An 18,074-nucleotide genomic window follows, 5' to 3' on the forward strand; every position below is an offset into this window, starting at 1 on the left:
AGCCCTATGGCCCTGAGGTGGTGGCTTTCTCAGCCACTGGCTGACATCTGGAGGGGCAGTAACCATGGAAGGGAGGGCACCAAACGATCCCTTCCGCGTGAGGGGAGCCGGAGGAGGCGGGCACTTCTCCAGCGCAGAGGTTGGGACTGAAGTCCCCAAAGAAGGAGGGGTTGTTACTCCCGATGTTGAAAACAGGGGAGCAACGGAAGAGGGTGTTCCCCCAACTACCAGGGGGGGGGGGGGGGGGCAGGAATAGACGGCTGGGCTGGAGGGCCCACAAAAGCGGCTGAGCTTGGGGACTCATAGCCAGGGATGGCAACATCAAAGCTGCTGCAGCATATGTCGATGAAATGCGCACAGGGTGAAGTCGATCGTACTTGCGTTTAGCCTCTGTGTAAGTGAGCCTGTCCAAGGTCTTATACTTCACTATCTTCCGTTCTTTTTGATAAACCGCGCAGTCTGAAGAGCAAGGTGAATGTTTCTGTCTGCAGTTGACACAAACAGGGGGCGGCGAACATGGGACGTTGGGGTGGGAGGCACGTCCACAATCCCGACAGGTAGGGTTGGCGTCACATCTCTATGACATATGCCCAAACCTCCAGCACTTAAAGCAGCACATCGGAGGAGGGACGTAAGGTTTAACATCACATCGATATATCATCACCTTGACTTTCTCGGGCAGGGTGTCACCCTCAAAAGCCAAGATGAAGGCGCCGGTGGTGGCCCTACTATCTTTAGGTCGCCTGAAGAAACGACATACAAAGTGGACACCGCGACGTTCCAGATTTGCACGGAGCTTGTCAGACTGCAACAACAGGTCAAGATGAAAACTAAGTCCCTGAACTATATTGAAGGTCTTATGAGGCGTAATGGAGGCTCCAACCTCACCGAGCTTGTCACGAGCAAGAAATGCCCGTGACTGTGCTGTGAATTCTGTCTGCATGAGGAATGCTCCAGACCTCATTTTAGACATGCCCTCAACTTCTCCAAACTTGTCCTCTAAATTTTCAAGAAAAAACTGAGGCTTTGTGGTCAGAAATGAGTCCCCATCTATTCAGCTGCAAACCAGAAATCGAGGAGAATACGTCTCACCAGATAATTTAGACCGCCGTTCCTCCCCTGGTGTGAGCAGGGAAGGGAACGATTGGGAGTCATACTTGAAACCATTGAACTTTCCTTTCTTAGAGACTTGTGCTTGCGCACTAATCATATTTCTTTTCATGGTGGTCCCACGAGCAGCTAGGGAAAGGAATGTCCACCCAGACAGGGCCCCACTTCCCTGGGTAAGCCTAATACAACCGGGGGGCGGCAGGCAGGTTCCCAGAGGTCACCTGCTAGCATCTGTTCTACTTCAACAGCCATGAGTCTCCTCGGCGTGCAGCACATCTTGAGATTGAGGGTTGGTTTTTTTTATATATATATATATATATATATATATATATATATATATATATATATATATATATATAGAGGTTTACACCATCCTCATCCTCACGACCAAGGCAGTTAAGCCAAGATCCCCGGGCTCTGTATCGTACAACGTTCCACCGTTGCGCCTTACGGTGGTCGTTCAAGCGCGCTCAGAGCTTAGGGTATTGAGGACTGGTGGCGCTTCCCAGTCCCCAGCTCAGGGACCCAGGGGTCGCCAAGCCTATACCCAGCAACTAAATGCTGAGCCCCCTGAGGGTCAAACTGCAGTTGTCTCCTTTATTGTGCAGAGTTTATTACTGAGAGCAGTAGCACACCAGATGTTATTCCAATGCTGGGAAAAAAGATTTGATACGTATCCGCATATCTGCACCTGGGTTCATGAAAGGGAATGGGGTAAGTATCTGCCTCTCTACCCAAACTATCAGCCAGTTCATTCCCTGGAATGCCCACATGGTTGGTTGATTTGGGGTATAAAGGGACAAAACTGGGTCAAGTAAATGCAACACTGAGGGTGCCACCGAACCGTAAACCAGACTCCCATAGTCAAGGCGGAATTGAACTAGGGCCCTGTAGAGCTGCAGCAGCGTAGAGCGATCCGCACCCCAGTTTGTATTGCTCAGGCAGCAGAGGGCATTAAGGTGCTGCCAGCACTTCCACTTAAGCTGATGAAGGTGAGGTAGCCAAGTGAATCAGGTGCCGAAAACCAATTGATATGTCCCCACTACAGTGAGTGGATTGTCATTAAGGTAAAGCTCTGGTTCTGGATGAATGGTGCGTCACCGACAAATTCACGACACACGACTTCGTGGCTGAAAATTGGTAGCAGTGGGCTAGAGCCCATGACTGCGCCTTGTGAATGGCTCCCTGTAGGTGCCACTCAGCAACACAAGTACTGGAGGAGCAGTACGAAAGACAGAAGTCATCCACATCCAGATAAAGTAAGACCGATGGCCCTACAGCCACTAAAAATAGAGACAATACAGAACCCTGCGGAATGCCATTCTCCTGAACACTGGGGGAATTATAGGATGCAAGAACTTGGAAAGTACAGAGCGACATGTAGTTTTGGATATGATGCTGCCAGAACATGTCATATGCTTTACATAAATCAAAAAAGACAGCAACCAGATGTTGGCGTCTGGAAAAGGCTGTTGAGATGGCAGACTCGAGGGACAAAAGATTATTAGTGCTAGAGCGACCCTGGCGGAAGCCGCCCTGACATGGATCCAATAGGCCACCTGGCTCCAGGACCCAACCCAACCGCTGACACACCATATGTTCCAGCAACTTACAAAGAAAGTTAGTGAAGCTGATGGGCAGACAGCTATCCACATCAAGCGGGTTTTAACCAGGTTTGAGCACCAGAATAATTGTGCTCTCCCGCCACTGCGATGGAAAGACACCATCACACCAGATCCGGTTGAAGATGAGAGGAAATGTCACTTGTAGTCAGATGAGAGATGTTTAATAATCAGACTGCGGATCCAATCCAGTCCAGGAGCTGTGTCGAGGTGATGTGCAAAGGCGTTGAGGAGCTCCCACTCTGTAAATGGGACATTATAGGGATCACTGGAGTATAATGAACGACAGTACTTTCCTTTCCATCCACCATTTGAGGGTACAAAAGGCTGGGAGGTAGTTCTCTGACGCAGAGGCTCGAGCTTAGTGCTCAGCAAAGTGCTCAGCAATCGCGTTTACATCGGTAGATAACATGCCACTGATAATGAGTGTTTCCGGTAGCTGGCGCACAGTCGGCAGCATGTCTTGTCGCAGAATACTTCATGTCTTCTGATGGAGGCCTAAGAATTACAAGTCTATTTTGGACGTGGAGACTGAATATAATATGAAAGTTAGTTCGTCTGTTTTAATTGATGTTCTTAAAGGTCAAACTGTATTCGAGGAGGTCGTTTTGATTTTACTTTTTCTGTACTGACAATCCTGTTGGTCAATGTTGGTTGACTGTTGCTCTAGTACGTAACTGATATTACAATAAAAAGTCTTGCTGTGTCATTGGAGCAGATACCTCCTCATGATATTCTTGATTATCGTACTTTTATGATCACTGTCTCAAGTTCATGGTGTTGGAGAAACATCAACTTTTTTTTTTTTATATTGATAAACCATTGTGTGTTAGAACTCTTAGGTCTGGTACCCAAAAAGACGTCTGATCTTCATCCAGACGTGGGAAGGTGACGTTTGGTATCCAATGGTCAACACGTAGCTCTCCCAACACTCGTTTCGGTCATTTAATAAGCTGACAAACACGGGCACGGAGTCACTTATAGGCTATTAGGTGCTCTGGGGAAGGGTGCCACTTATGTCACTGTAGAACTCGCTGATGCTCTTTAATTGCCTCAGCAACTTCTGGCATCCACCAAGTGATTGTCTTTTGCCAGGGGCACCCTTAAAAAAAAAAAGGGGAGAGGGAGAGGGGGAGAGAGAGAGAGAGAGAGAGAGAGAGAGAGAGAGAGAGAGAGAGAGAGAGAGAGAGAGAGAGAGAGAGAGAGAGAGAGGAAGAGGGATTCTGTTTTCCATTGCAAAAACGATCATTGTAGTGACCTGCTCAACATCATAGATGGCACCATGTGGGCAAGATTCAGCGGTGACAGCAGAGGTGAAGGCTTCCCAGTCTGCCCTGTTTAAAGCCCATCTGGGTAGGTGTAGATGGGTATGATGCCAGGAGAGTGACAGGAAGATGGGGAAATGGTCAATACCACACAGGTTGTCATGTGCTCTAGTGAATAGACCGGAGAAGGCCAGGACTGCAAACTAAGACATCAATGGCCGAATATGTGCCATGTGCTACACTGAAATGTATGGGGGCACCTGTATTTAAGAGGCAGAGGTCGAGTTGTGACCTTAAATTTTTGACCTCCCTACCTCAGCCAGTAAGCATGGCGCCACCCCACGAAGGGTTATGTGCATTAAAATCTCCCTAAAGTAGGAAAGGTTTAAGGAGTTGATCAATCAGTGCAGCCAATACGTTCAGGGGTACTGCACCATATGGAGGAAGATATACATGGCAGACAGTTATTTCCTGTGTCATCCTTATTCTGACAGCCACAGCTTCAAGACTGGTTTGAAGGGGCACAGGTTCACTGCATACTGAGTCCAGGACAGACCCAAAGTCCACCTGACACTATTATAGTAGGTACGGTTCCTGTAATATCCCTTATAGCTGCGGAGGGCTGGGGTCCGCATTGCCGGGAACCAGGTTTCCAGGAGGGCAATGCAGAAAGCAGGTGTAAAGCTTAACAATCGCTGTTGCTCAGCCAGGTTGTGGAAAAAAACATGCTGCAATTCCACTAGAGGATTACGTGATCGTGAGACTGGGAAGGTGTGAAACACTCAATGAGGCACTCTATGCTCCGGATCACCTGCTGTCACTAAATCAGTACCTGTGTGACTGACATCCATTGTGTCTGAGGGCCCAGCTGACAGGTGGGGACTGATGTCCCCCGAGGGTTGCTCCTGAAGTATGTTGTGCAGGAGCAACAGGGAGGGAAGTGCCCCCACCATCAAGTGAGCAGGTGGAGCCAACTGTACGCGGCGGAACAGAACACAGTAGAACTGTTGTCGTGCCGGCAGTGTAGGTTGACATCATATGCACAGGATGTAGCCTCTCATATTTTCTCTTAGCCTCAGTGTAGGTCAGTTGTTCCAGTGTCTTACGTTCCATGTTTCTTTCTTTCTTTCTTTCTGGAGAATCCTGCAGTCTGGCGAGCAAGGCAAATGGTGCCCTCCACTGTTGACACAGATGTGAGGCGGGGCACAGGGAGTAATTGGATGTGAAGGATGTCTGCAATCCCAACAGGTGACACTGGAAGTACAGCGGGAAGACATATGGCCGAACTTCCAGCACTTACAGCTCTGCATCAGGGGAGGGATATATGGCTTTACATCACAGTGGTAGACCATCACTTTGACCTTCTCGGGTAATGTGTCACGCTCAAAGGCCAAGATGATGGCACCAGTGGAAACCTGATTGTCCCTCGGACCCCGGGGGATGTGCTAGTCGAAATGGACATACCGCTGCTCTAAATTGGCATCCAGCTCATCGTCAGACTGCAAAAGATGGTCCCTGTGAAATATGATACCCTGGACCATATTTAAGCTTTCATGCAGCATCATGGAAACAGAAACATCCTCCAGGTTGTCACAGGCGTGTAGTGCCCATGACTGGGTAGAGGATGCTGTTTTGATAAAGACCGACCCTGACCACATTTTGGACAAGCCCTCCACCTCCTCCTCCAAATGCTCTACAAAAAACTGAGGCTTCGTGGACATAAAGGATTCCCCATCAACACTCTTACATACGAGATACCAGGACAAATACGCTTCACTGCCATCCTTAGCCTGGCGTTCCTCCCATGGGTGGCCATGGGGGAGGGGGGGGGGGGAAATGGACAATTTGGGGTCGTATCTCTTAGCATTGAAGTTAGACCTCAACTGCTTAGAGACTGCTGGTGTGACCACCAGCAAGAGATGACATACTACGCTTCATGGCACCAACTCCGACCAGGGGCCCTCCCCATGGGCGTCACCCAGCCACCGCAAAGGCCACCTGTGTGGCCAGGAGGCTACAACCAACAGGGTACATGGTGGCTTCACTACAATGGACTGGCTACAGTGCTGGGTATCAGGCAGCTAAGAAGTCCATTATTGTCGACAGTGCAGAAAGCGATACTGCACAGAGGATGGAGGAAAACACACCCAGGAGGGTGACCTTGCCCAACAGCTGGAGAGCAAGTGGAAGTGCAGATCCAAGTCGACAAAGGATGCAAGAGATCTTGGCGCATGATGGACACTATGCACCATGTAACGCACCCTTCCCCAGTTGGCTCACTCTTTGGGAAAACTTTGAAAAATGGAGGTCAAACCCTACAGGGGACCATCACAAAGGCCGAAACGTGCGAAACTCCTTTTAGTCACCTCTTACGACAGGCAGGAATACCTCACAGCTATTCGAACACACAGACCCACAGGAGGCCTTTCTTCTGGGGTTTTTAAGGCAATGTGCATAGCCTTGGATGGTAGGGTGGAACTGAAAATTTGCCTATCAGATTCCTTGATTGGCCTATCTTTGGGGATCCTGATTTGGTTAACAGTGTGGATGGGTCATGACAATTAAGAAATGATCACTCTCCCCGAGATAGTCATGCACTCTCCTTTGCGTTGAAGGGAGGATGTTGGGCCTTCACATCAACAGACCACATATGGCAGTATATGTTCCATGTTCTGCACTAAAATCAGTTTTTGTGCCACTGTTCAGTAAACATAAGTCAAAGCCCATGATTTTTCCATTAGAGTCCTCAGATGTTTTATCAAGACCCCAAAAGGGTTGAAAGCAATAAAATTGCCCAGGAGTAGAAAAGAGGATGGTAGCTGATTGATCAGATAAACTGTCTCCTGATGTCAGCTCCCTTTCTGGAGGGAGAAAGATATCACAGACAGTAAAATTAATAGTTGTCTGTACGAACAGCCTGCAATGCTGTACTGAGTGGAAAATGGCCACTTAAAGTGTCCAAAAGCACCAATGTGCAGACATCACCATATGCTTTTTCACAGCCAACTCTCTATAAAATATGTAAGGTGATTACATAGGATAAGCAGAGGGTGTTACACATTTCAGGGAGTCTAGTTTCCTGAAGGGCTATACATGTTGCCAAATAAAATGGAAGTATATGACCAAGTTCTGTTAGGCAGTGAAAATAACCATTACAGCTCCACTAGATAACGGCTGTAGGGGTACCCATGGGTGTTGGGATGAAGGCAGGAAGGTGGGTCACGTTTCAGCACCACATGTTGAGTAGAAACCATTTTAACATTAATAATTTCAAAATTAGTGGTGGTGAGGGATCTGTTGCCACAGTGACTACCAGCTCCACTATCACTTTTTTGTCCTCTTTCTTTTTTTTTTACCTTTTTTATCCATATGCAGTTTTAACTGTGGTTGGGGTTTATTTAGTTGTCCATCAGGAAGGGATGATGAACAGGCTGTGGGCTGCATGACAGCCTGTCTTTCCATGGACAGTGGCTGATGCTGGGCCACAAGTCAGTGTTTACCTGCTGAAGACATTCGGCAGAAGGTGACCTTCCCCTGCAGGATGCCAGAGAAGTATCAGTCTCTGCCAGCAGGGGGCACAGAAATGATGTTCCTCATCACAGACAAATTCAGATTCAGGCAGACCCTATTACCCGACAGACAGGAATAGCAGATGACTGAACCTTTGTTACAGACATAGGCCTAGTAACCATGTTTGCCAAAATCATTTGAACAGGATGGTGTTCATATTTTTGATCTGGCTGAGAATACGAAAGGCAGTCAAGGGCTTCTCCGTACCTGTATCTTTTCTATTCTTAATATGGGATAGTTCAGGGAATGGGGAGCATATGGAGGTACTACTGGAATGTGCCGACAAGTGCCGAAATGGAAACATTTAAAGCACCACAGGGGACAGGGATTGAAAAGTATGGCTTTAAATCACAGAAGTAAACCATTATTTTGGCCCTTTCAGGTAACAACACCACAAAGCCAAAACAAAGGCTCCAGTACCCACTTCCTTTATCCTTTCGCACTTGTTGGATATGGCAAAAGACTCGACGCCCTAATTTTTCCAGTTTCTGTGTAGTTCGTTATCCGTCTAATGTAAGACCTCAACAGAAAGTAACACCCTGGATCATGCTGAAGTTCACCTACACAAACTTCCTGCCTCCTAGTGTATGGTATACAATGAGATACTCTTAGTGATTTTCTGATTTTTAAGAACAAGAACAGTCTTACTCACACGTCAACCAATGAAATCTGACAGTGAACGGCACATACCTGCCCACTAACATCACTCGTCAACAAACAGAAGTGGCCCACCTCAGAAGAGCTATCCTACTACAAGCCAAGAAGGCTGTGGCACAGACCTACGCAATAAATTTCTGACCCTCCCTCACTAGCAACCACAAAACAGCTAGTCATTTCAAATGCTCAATGACAAAAATCATGCTAATAACAACTTTACAATCACATAATTTCCATTGTACACATATAAATCAAGCATTAAATGAAGTCCTCAATACCACTTTGCAAACTCTCAACAAACTACCACCTTTCTACTCAACACAGACATCTGACAACACTACACATAAGTGTGTCATTACAACCAACATACTGAAAGATAATACGCATGCAAGGAAATAATGCCAGTTTTCTGTGTTCTTTTCGTCTGCACACATCACATGACAAAACACCATTCCTTCCAGCGTGTATGTAACATATGAAGACCTGCAGATCAAAAACGTTGACAATTAAAATTTCTGGATTTACAACTCGATAATAAATTCAGTTGGGAAGGGCATACCATAGAATTGCTGAAGTGCCTAAACAAGTGTGTGTTTTCTGTGAGAATGTTGTCAGATGTAAGAGACACAAATACAAAAAAAACTTGCATAATTTGCTTACTTTCATTTTATTATGTCATAAGGGCTCATCTTCTGGGTACCTCGATTGGAGCAAAAGTTTTTAGTGTGTAAAAGCACGCAATAAGAATCATTTGTGATGTAAATTCAAGATGATCATGTAGAAACCTGTTCAAGAAACTTTATATTCTAACCACAGCTTCACAGTATATTTATTCCTTCCTCAAATTTGTTGCAAGAAATATATCTCTGTTGCCAACCAATAGTTCAATGCATAGTATCATTACTAGGAAGAAGAACAATCTACATGAACACCCGAATTCCCTTCCCTCTGTCCAAAAAGGGGTCCAATGTTAAAGAACTCACATTTTCAATAAATTGTCAGCAACTGTTAAAACTTGGTTTCAGATAAAGCACAGTTAAAACAGAGTTTGAAAATCTTGATAGGCAACTCCTCCCATTCTATAGACAAACATTTTAACAAGGACTGTTAAGACTAGCTTAAGTTAAAGTGTCTGTTAGATTTCAGTTTTGACAGCACTTGTTGGTCACACCAGTCAAGATTAGGTATTTTGTGTACAACAAATTTATTAAAAGTGCATAACAATGTTTCATTCTGACAGTGCATTTATTGTGTAAATATTAGCCATTCCAGTTTACTGGAATGCAGTTCTCTATTTTAACAGTTTCTTAACAAATGATAGAATAGTAAGTACTATATTCAAATGTTTTATGTTTTTTATGTTATACTTTCTGACATGGTCCACACCCGTAAGAAACATCTCATTTTTGGGTCTATGGAACAAAAACTGAATCTAATCTAATCATTATGGTGTCAGACCAATTTGATAACTGTAGGTTCAGTTGCATCAATTTTATTAAGTCCAGAATAGAGAGCACTACGAAGGGCATTACCATTGACACTCTTTAAGATCATTTAATCATGGTCCTACCTATGGCAGCATATCATTTGGATTTCACCAAGCATAATTCTGTTCTATTTTTGGCAGAGGGTGATCATTAAAAATGACTTGGGGCTTTCTGGAGCATAAGTCAATACTAGTTTATGCCACAAAACTCTTAAATCACACATTACTACTCAATCTATAAATGACAAAACAAACTTAATATCGTACTGCTCCGAGTCATGAGAAAGCAGAAGGTACAGCGAAACTAAAGCACCTTGGTTAGCTGAAGCTGCCCATACACTACGATACATAAAAATCTATTTCTGAAATAATACAATCTGACAACTAAAACGTTTATAGGATTTGATTTAATTTCAGTTATTTTATAGCAACTTATTTCACTGTATACACGCGTTTTTCGATCACAAGTTCCTCAGTTTTCATCGCAAATGGAACCTTTATCTATCTACACTTGATGAAGAAACGGACACCAGTGAACACCCATACAGATTTAACCAAAATATTTTTTGTAAATATGGCACAGTCGGTCAAATGCGTCCCACTGCTTAGAACATTAAATATTTAATCTTCTTCTAACCATCATAACAACTCAGCAGTCTCCATAAATATCACAAGAGCAATGATTAAAGAGGGATCAAAGTTCAGTTTCGCCATTCTACTATTCAGCTACACGGAGTCCTAATTTCGGATGTGCACCAAGTCTGGCGTAACCTCTTGCGTAAGCTCTTGCCGTAGAGCGAGAAAATAGCAAATTTTCACACACCGTTTGGCTGAAATTCAAAAGGAACACAACAGTAACGAGAAACAATATGTCAACACGATTCACGTAAGCACAATAATGGAAGTGTACAACACAGCGTACGTCTCCTACATTCTCTGCAACGAAATGTTACTCCACAACGTACCAATTACATCCATCACATTCACTAAATTTCCTAGTTCATGCAACACCAACCTTTATAGTATCCAGAGGGTGGCCCACTACAACAGTACATACGCCACCAAAACCACCACAAACGAAGTATTTAACTGGGCTAACTTTGTTCTTCCCCATCTTGGCTGGATCAAAATGAACTGCTTTTACTGCTCAACCCAGAGTTCTTATATTTGTACTGTACACACTACCACCACCAATCCTAGCGGCTCCTGCCACACACTTCACAGTTCAGTTCACCAACAACTCACAATCATTGACAGGCAGATATTCCACTAATTTAACGAAAGAGTATAGGTAGACCAATTGAACCATAGGCAACGAAAACTTGCACATTTATCCCTCCACCACAACAACGACCAGTCAGATGGCGTGTGGATACTCCCTATTGGCTCACTGTAACGCCAGCTGGCCTGAAAGTTAAAATAATTAAAACCAGTTAACTTGCTGGCCTCATGCCGCGCAACTATACCCCATGAAAACTCGCACGCATACAGGGTCTGTACAAGGAAGATGCACTTGTGGGAAATATTGTGGAAATGGAAGAGGATGTAGATGAAGACGAGAAGCTAGATGTGTACTGAATGAAGAATTTGACAAAGCACTGAAAGACTTAAATCGAAACAAGTCCCTGGGAGCAGACAACATTCTGTTAGAGGAACTTATAGCCTTGGAAGAGCCAGCCATGACAAAACTCTACCATCTGGTGAGCAACACGTATGAGATGAGCGAAAGACCCCTAGACTTCCAGAAGAACTTAATAATTCCAGTAGCACAGGAAGCAGATGCTGACAGGTGTGAAAATGACCGAACTATTAGTTAATAAGTAACGGTTGCAAAATGCTAACAAGAATCCTTCACACAAAAATTAGAAAAACTGGTAGAAGCCAACCGCGGAGAAAATCAGTATGGTTTCTGGAGAAATGTAAGAACACGTGAGGCAATACTGACCCTACGACTTCTCATAGAAGATAGGGTGAGGAAAAGCAAACCTGTGTTTCTAGAATTTCCAGACTTAGAGAAAGCTTTTGACAATGTTTGCTGGCATACTCTCTTTCAAATTCTAAGGGTGACAGGGATAAAATACAGGGAACGAAACACTAGTAATGGCAGTTATAAGAGTCAAGGGGCGTGAAAGGGAGGCAGTGGTTGAGAAGGGAGTGAACAGGCCTGTAGCCTATAACCAATGTTATTCAATCTGTATATTGAGCAAGTAGTAAAGGATATCAAAGAAAAAAACTGGAGTAGGAATTAAAGTCTAGGCAGAAGAAATAAAAAGTTTGAGGTTTGCTGATGACGTTTCAATTTTGTCAGAGACAGCAAAGGACTTGGAAGAGTAGTTGAACAAAATGGACAGAGTCTTTAAAGGAGGATATAAGATGGACATCAACTAAAGCAAACAAAGATAACGGAATGTGGTTGAGGTAAATCGGGTGATACTGAGGGAATTAGATAAGGCAATGAGATACTTAAAGTAGTAGACGAGTTTTGCTATTTGAGAAGCTGAATAACGGATGATGGTAGAAGTAGGGAGGATATAAAATGTAGACTGGCGAGGGCAAGAAAATCGCTTCTGAAGACGAGAAATTTGTTAATATCATGTGTAGATTTAGGTGGCAGAGAGTCCTTTATGAAAGTATTTGTATGAAAGTTAAACATGGACAATAAACTGTTTAGACAAGTAGAGAATAGAAGCTTTTGAAATGTGGTGCTATAGCAGAATGTTGAAGGTTAAATGGGTAGCTCATGTAACTAATGAGAAGGTACTGAACAGAATTAGGAAGAAGAGAAATTTGTGGTACAACCTTAGTAGCACAAGGTATCGATTAGTAGGATACATTCTTAGGCATCAAGGGATCACTAGTTTCGTACTGGAGGGAAGTGTTGGGGGCAAAAATCGTAGAGGAAGAACAAGAGATGAATACACTAAGCAGGTTCAGAAGAATATAAGTTGCAGTAGTTACCTACAGACGAAGGAGCTTGCACAGGATAGAGTAGCATGGAGAGCTGTATCAAACCAGTCTTTTGACTGAAGACCACAACAATAACATGTAACAGCCCTTGTATACTAGATTAAAATCCTTGCTAGAAACATTTTATGGAAAACTGTGTACAAGAGAAAGGCTACACAAATCTGGCACATTGAATTCTTTATTCAAAGGAGAAATAATACACAAACCAGGCACGCTGAATTCTTTATTCAGTCTCCATTTATTTAAAAGTCGCAGCAGTACTTCATATCCAAAATTTTTTGTACATATGTTTGAATTTAGAAATGTTGCCATGGTACAGATGCATCTTCTGGACAAAAATCTCCAAACATTTCTCTTTGTAATGCGGCTTGCTTTGAATAATTATTGCTGCCAGATTACAACTTTGCATCTATCAGCCATCCTACATTTGTACTACTTTGTGTTCATAGCTGGTGAACTCCATTACCGTGGTCTATCAGCTGAGGCTGTACATGTTGGTGGGGAGCTATTTTTCTCTGCCGGCTATAAATAGCACATGTAGCTTAGACAATTTTGTCAAATATTTGCAACTGAAATAGTATTGATTTTTCATGCAAGTGAAATTTGGAAACCAGAATTCCAAACACATTTTCCAAAACATGTCAAGCACTCAACAGTCTGCAATTTAAATTCTTTCCCCGAAACTCGGTGGACCATGCTTTGAAAAACGATTCATTAAATATTGTGTTGATGGAAACGTGTCATCTAAATCTGCATCTTCTGAGAGTTCTCGATTGTTTCGCCAATTTTTGAGTACTATTTGAAAAATACCACCATCTCATGCCCTTTTTGATTCAGCTGTATCAATGTAAGTGAATCAGGTTTAGAATCATATAGACTATATATCTTGAAAGCTTTCACGAATTATCCATCTACCAAAAAAATTACGCAGACCTGCTTCTGAAAAACTAGCGATTAACTCTATTATGCCTTTGTTTATTGCAATCTAAACTATGGCATTATTCTGTAGGGTAATTCTCCAGCGACCAGGATAATTTTTATTTGACGGAAGTAACCCATTTGGTGCACTTATGAGGTTACCAAAAATAATATATTATGCAAAATTTATTTCAAAGAATTACAGATAATGACTCTTCCACTTCTTCTGACATACAGCTGCCGTTTCTGCATAAAAGGAAACCTTAACTGTTACTATATTAGGTAGTCCATTCATAATCATAATACTCATCAAGTATTAAAGACAGACAAACCTACAACTCTACTTAAAAAACACAAGGCAGTTATGAAAATGTAGGAACAAAGCTTTTCAACACATTACCTGTGCAGGTAGACAATGCCTCTCTTAATATATTTGAAAATAAAACCCAAGAACGGCCAACAGAGAAAGCTTTTTACAGTCTTGAAGAATTTGAAAACTTTTTACAAGTAGACCTGATTTACTAATTAACTCATAACACTGTTTATTTGTACCATCTTTCTATCTTCTTTTGTTCCTTGTGGTATCCTGTCTTATGTATATAATGAATGTGCAAGTACCTAAATTATGTTCATCTCAAATTTTACGATTAAGTATATTGGGAAGTTTTTGTGTATACCCTCTATTCTTTTATTATACGGAACTTAATAAATAACTTAACAACAGTCAGTTTCAATGACACAAATTTTCAGCCAACTGGTTACAAATAGAATTTAAAATTCTTTAACTAGTTTTCAATGTCACAAATTAAACACTTCTCCATACTTTGTTGAGTTTTGTTTACACCTAAGTATTTCATTACTACCACTTGATGCCATTTGGTATCATTCGAATGAACTACAATGTTTGATAAGTAAACCTAATTAATTTACAGGTACCTCATACTGAATAGAATAGAAGAACACAATGAGGAGCTTTCAGATTCGATGGAATTTCCCATTCTTTAGTGCAGTAGATGGGAAACATGTTGTGATAAACTGTCCACCAAAAAGTGTTTCGGCATTCCATAATTATAATGGCACATTTAGCATTGTTCTCTTCACAGTTGCAGACAGTATTTATTTTTTTATTTATTTATTTATTCATCCATCTTAAAGCATTTGCACACACTCAGGGTAGTCATGAGTAATGTACAAGAGGTTCTATGGAGTATGATTAACATGTTAAGAATCATACTTACATACACAATCAAAGTACACATGAATAAAGGAACTTCTACATCTACATCTACATTTATACTCTGCAAGCCACCCAACGGTGTGTGGCGGAGGGCACTTTACGTGCCACTGTCATTACCTCCCTTTCCTGTTCCAGTCGCGTATGGGAAGAACGACTGTCTGAAAGCCTCCGTGCGCGCTCTAATCTCTCTAATTATACATTCGTGATCTCCTCGGGAGGTATAAGTAGGGGGAAGCAACATATTCGATACCTCATCCAGAAACGCACCCTCTCGAAACCTGGCGAGCAAGCTACACCGCAATGCAGAGCGCCTCTCTTGCAGAGTCTGCCACTTGAGTTTATTAAACATCTCCGTAACGCTATCACGGTTACCAAATAACCCTGTGACGAAACGCGCTGCTCTTCTTTGGATCTTCTCTATCTCCTCCGTCAAACTGATCTGGTACGGATCCCACACTGATGAGCAATACTCAAGTATAGGTCGAACGAGTGTTTTGTAAGCCACCTCCTTTGTTGATGGACTACATTTTCTAAGCACTCTCCCAATGAATCTCAACCTGGTACCCGCCTTACCAACAATTAATTTTATATGATCATTCCACTTCAAATCATTCCGCATGCATACTCCCAGATATTTTACAGAAGTAACTGCTACCAGTGTTAATTCCGCTATCATATAATCATACAATAAAGGATCCTTCTTTCTATGTATTCGCAACACATTACATTTGTCTATGTTAAGGGTCAGTTGCCACTCCCTGCACCAAGTGCCTATCCGCTGCAGATCTTCCTGCATTTCGCTACAATTTTCTAATGCTGCAACTTCTCTGTATACTACAGCATCATCCGCGAAAAGCCGCATGGAACTTCCGACACTATCTACTAGGTCATTTATATATATTGTGAAAAGCAATGGTCCCATAACACTCCCCTATGGCACGCCAGAGGTTACTTTAACGTCTGTAGATGTCTCTCCATTGATAACAACATGCTGTGTTCTGTTTGCTAAAAACTCTTCAATCCAGCCACACAGCTGGTCTGATATTCCGTAGGCTCCTACTTTGTTTATCAGGCGACAGTGCGGAACTGTATCGAACGCCTTCCGGAAGTCAAGAAAAATAGCATCTACCTGGGAGCCTGTATCTAATATTTTCTGGGTCTCATGAACAAATAAAGCGAGTTGGGTTTCACACGATCGCTGTTTCCGGAATCCATGTTGATTCCTACATAGTAGATTCTGGGTTTCCAAAAACGACATGATACTAGAGCAAAAAACATGTTCTAAAATTCTACAACAGATCGACGTCAGAGATATAGGTCTATAGTTTTGCGCATCTGTTCGACGACCCTTCTTGAAGACTGGGACTATCTGTGCTATTTTCCAATCATTTGGAACCGTCCGTTCCTCTAGAGACTTGCGGTACACGGCTGTTAGAAGGGGGGCAAGTTCTTTCGCGTACTCTGTGTAGAATCGAATTGGTATCCCGTCAGGTCCAGTGGACTTTCCTCTATTGAGTGATTCCAGTTGCTTTTCTATTCCTTTGGTCACTTATTTCGATGTCAGCCATTTTTTCGTTTGTATGAGGATTTAGAGAAGGAACTGCAGTGCGGTCTTCCTCTGTGAAGCAGCTTTGGAAAAAGGTGTTTAGTATTTCAGCTTTACGCGTGTCATCCTCTGTTTCAATGCCATCATCATCCCGTAGTGTCTGGATATGCTGTTTCGAGCCACATACTGATTTTACGTAAGACCAGAACTTCCTAGGATTTTCTGTCAAGTCGGTACATAGAATTTTACTTTCAAATTCACTGAACGCTTCACGCATAGCCCTCCTTACGCTAACTTTGACATCGTTTAGCTTCTGTTTGTCTGAGAGGTTTTGGCTGCGTTTAAACTTGGTGTGGAGCTCTCTTTGCTTTCGCAGTAGTTTCCTAACTTTGTTGTTGTACCACGGTGGGTTTTTCCTGTCCCTCACAGTTTTACTCGGCACGTACCTGTCTAAAACGCATTTTACGATTGCCTTGAACTTTTTCCATAAACACTCAACATTGTCAGTGTCGGAACAGAAATTTTCGTTTTGATCTGTTAGGTAGTCTGAAATCTGCCTTCTATTACTCTTGCTAAACAGATAAACCTTCCTCCCTTTTTTTATATTCCTATGAACTTCCATATTCAGGGATACTGCAACGGCCTTATGATCACTGATTCCCTGTTCTGTACATACAGAGTCGAAAAGTTCGGGTCTGTTTGTTATCAGTAGGTCCAAGATGTTATCTCCACGAGTCGGTTCTCTGTTTAATTGCTCGAGGTAATTTTCGGATGTGCACTCAGTATAATGTCACTTGATGCTCTGTCCCTACCACCCGTCCTAAACATCTGAGTGTCCCAGTCTATATCTGGTAAATTGAAATCTCCACCTAAGACTAGAACATGCTGAGAAAATTTGTGTGAAATGTATTCCAAATTTTCTCTCAGTTGTTCTGCCACTAATGCTGCTGAGTCGGGAGGTCGGTAAAAGGAGCCAATTATTAACCTAGTTCGGTTGTTGAGTGTAACCTCCACCCATAATAATTCACAGGAACTATCCACTTCTACTTCACTACAGGATAAACTACTACTAACAGCGACGAACACTCCACCACCGGTTGCATGCAATCTATCCTTTCTAAACACCGTCTGTACCTTTGTAAAAATTTCGGCAGAATTTATCTCTGGCTTAAGCCAGCTTTCTGTACCTATAACGATTTCAGCTTCGGTGCTTTCTATCAGCGCATGAAGTTCTGGTACTTTACCAACGCAGCTTCGACAGTTGACAATTACAATACCGATTGCTGCTTGGTCCCCGCATGTCCTGACTTTGCCCCGCACCCGTTGAGGCTGTTGCCCTTTCTGTACTTGCCCAAGGCCATCTAACCTAAAAAACCGCCCAGCCCACGCCACACAACCCCTGCTACCCGTGTAGCCGCTTGTTGCGTATAGTGGACTCCTGACCTATCCAGCGGAACCCGAAAACCCCACCACCCTATGGCGCAAGTCGAGGAATCTGCAGCCCACACTGTCGCAGAACCGTCTCAGCCTCTGATTCAGACCCTCCACTCGGCTCTGTACCAAAGGTCTGCAGTCAGTCCTGTCGACGATGCTGCAGATGGTGAGCTCTGCTTTCATCCCGCTAGCGAGACTGACAGTCTTCACCAAATCAGATAGCCGCCGGAAGCCAGAGAGGATTTCCTTACATAATTAAAGA

General features: G+C 43.1%; 1 protein-coding gene across 1 annotated transcript in view; it reads right to left on the reverse strand.

Annotated features, from left to right (window-relative positions):
- The window catches only part of LOC124554820 (congested-like trachea protein), a 160,806-nt gene extending 149,810 nt beyond the window's left edge, over window positions 1-10,996 (reverse strand). Inside the window, exon 1 of the mRNA XM_047128483.1 lies at window positions 10,726-10,996. Coding sequence (XP_046984439.1) covers window positions 10,726-10,824 — 99 coding nt within the window. The 5' untranslated portion in view covers window positions 10,825-10,996. The remainder of the gene's footprint in view (window positions 1-10,725) is intronic.
- Window positions 10,997-18,074: the final 7,078 nt, after the last annotated feature.

This window comes from Schistocerca americana, chromosome X (assembly GCF_021461395.2).
Source record: "Schistocerca americana isolate TAMUIC-IGC-003095 chromosome X, iqSchAmer2.1, whole genome shotgun sequence".
Lineage (NCBI taxonomy): Eukaryota > Metazoa > Arthropoda > Insecta > Orthoptera > Acrididae > Schistocerca > Schistocerca americana.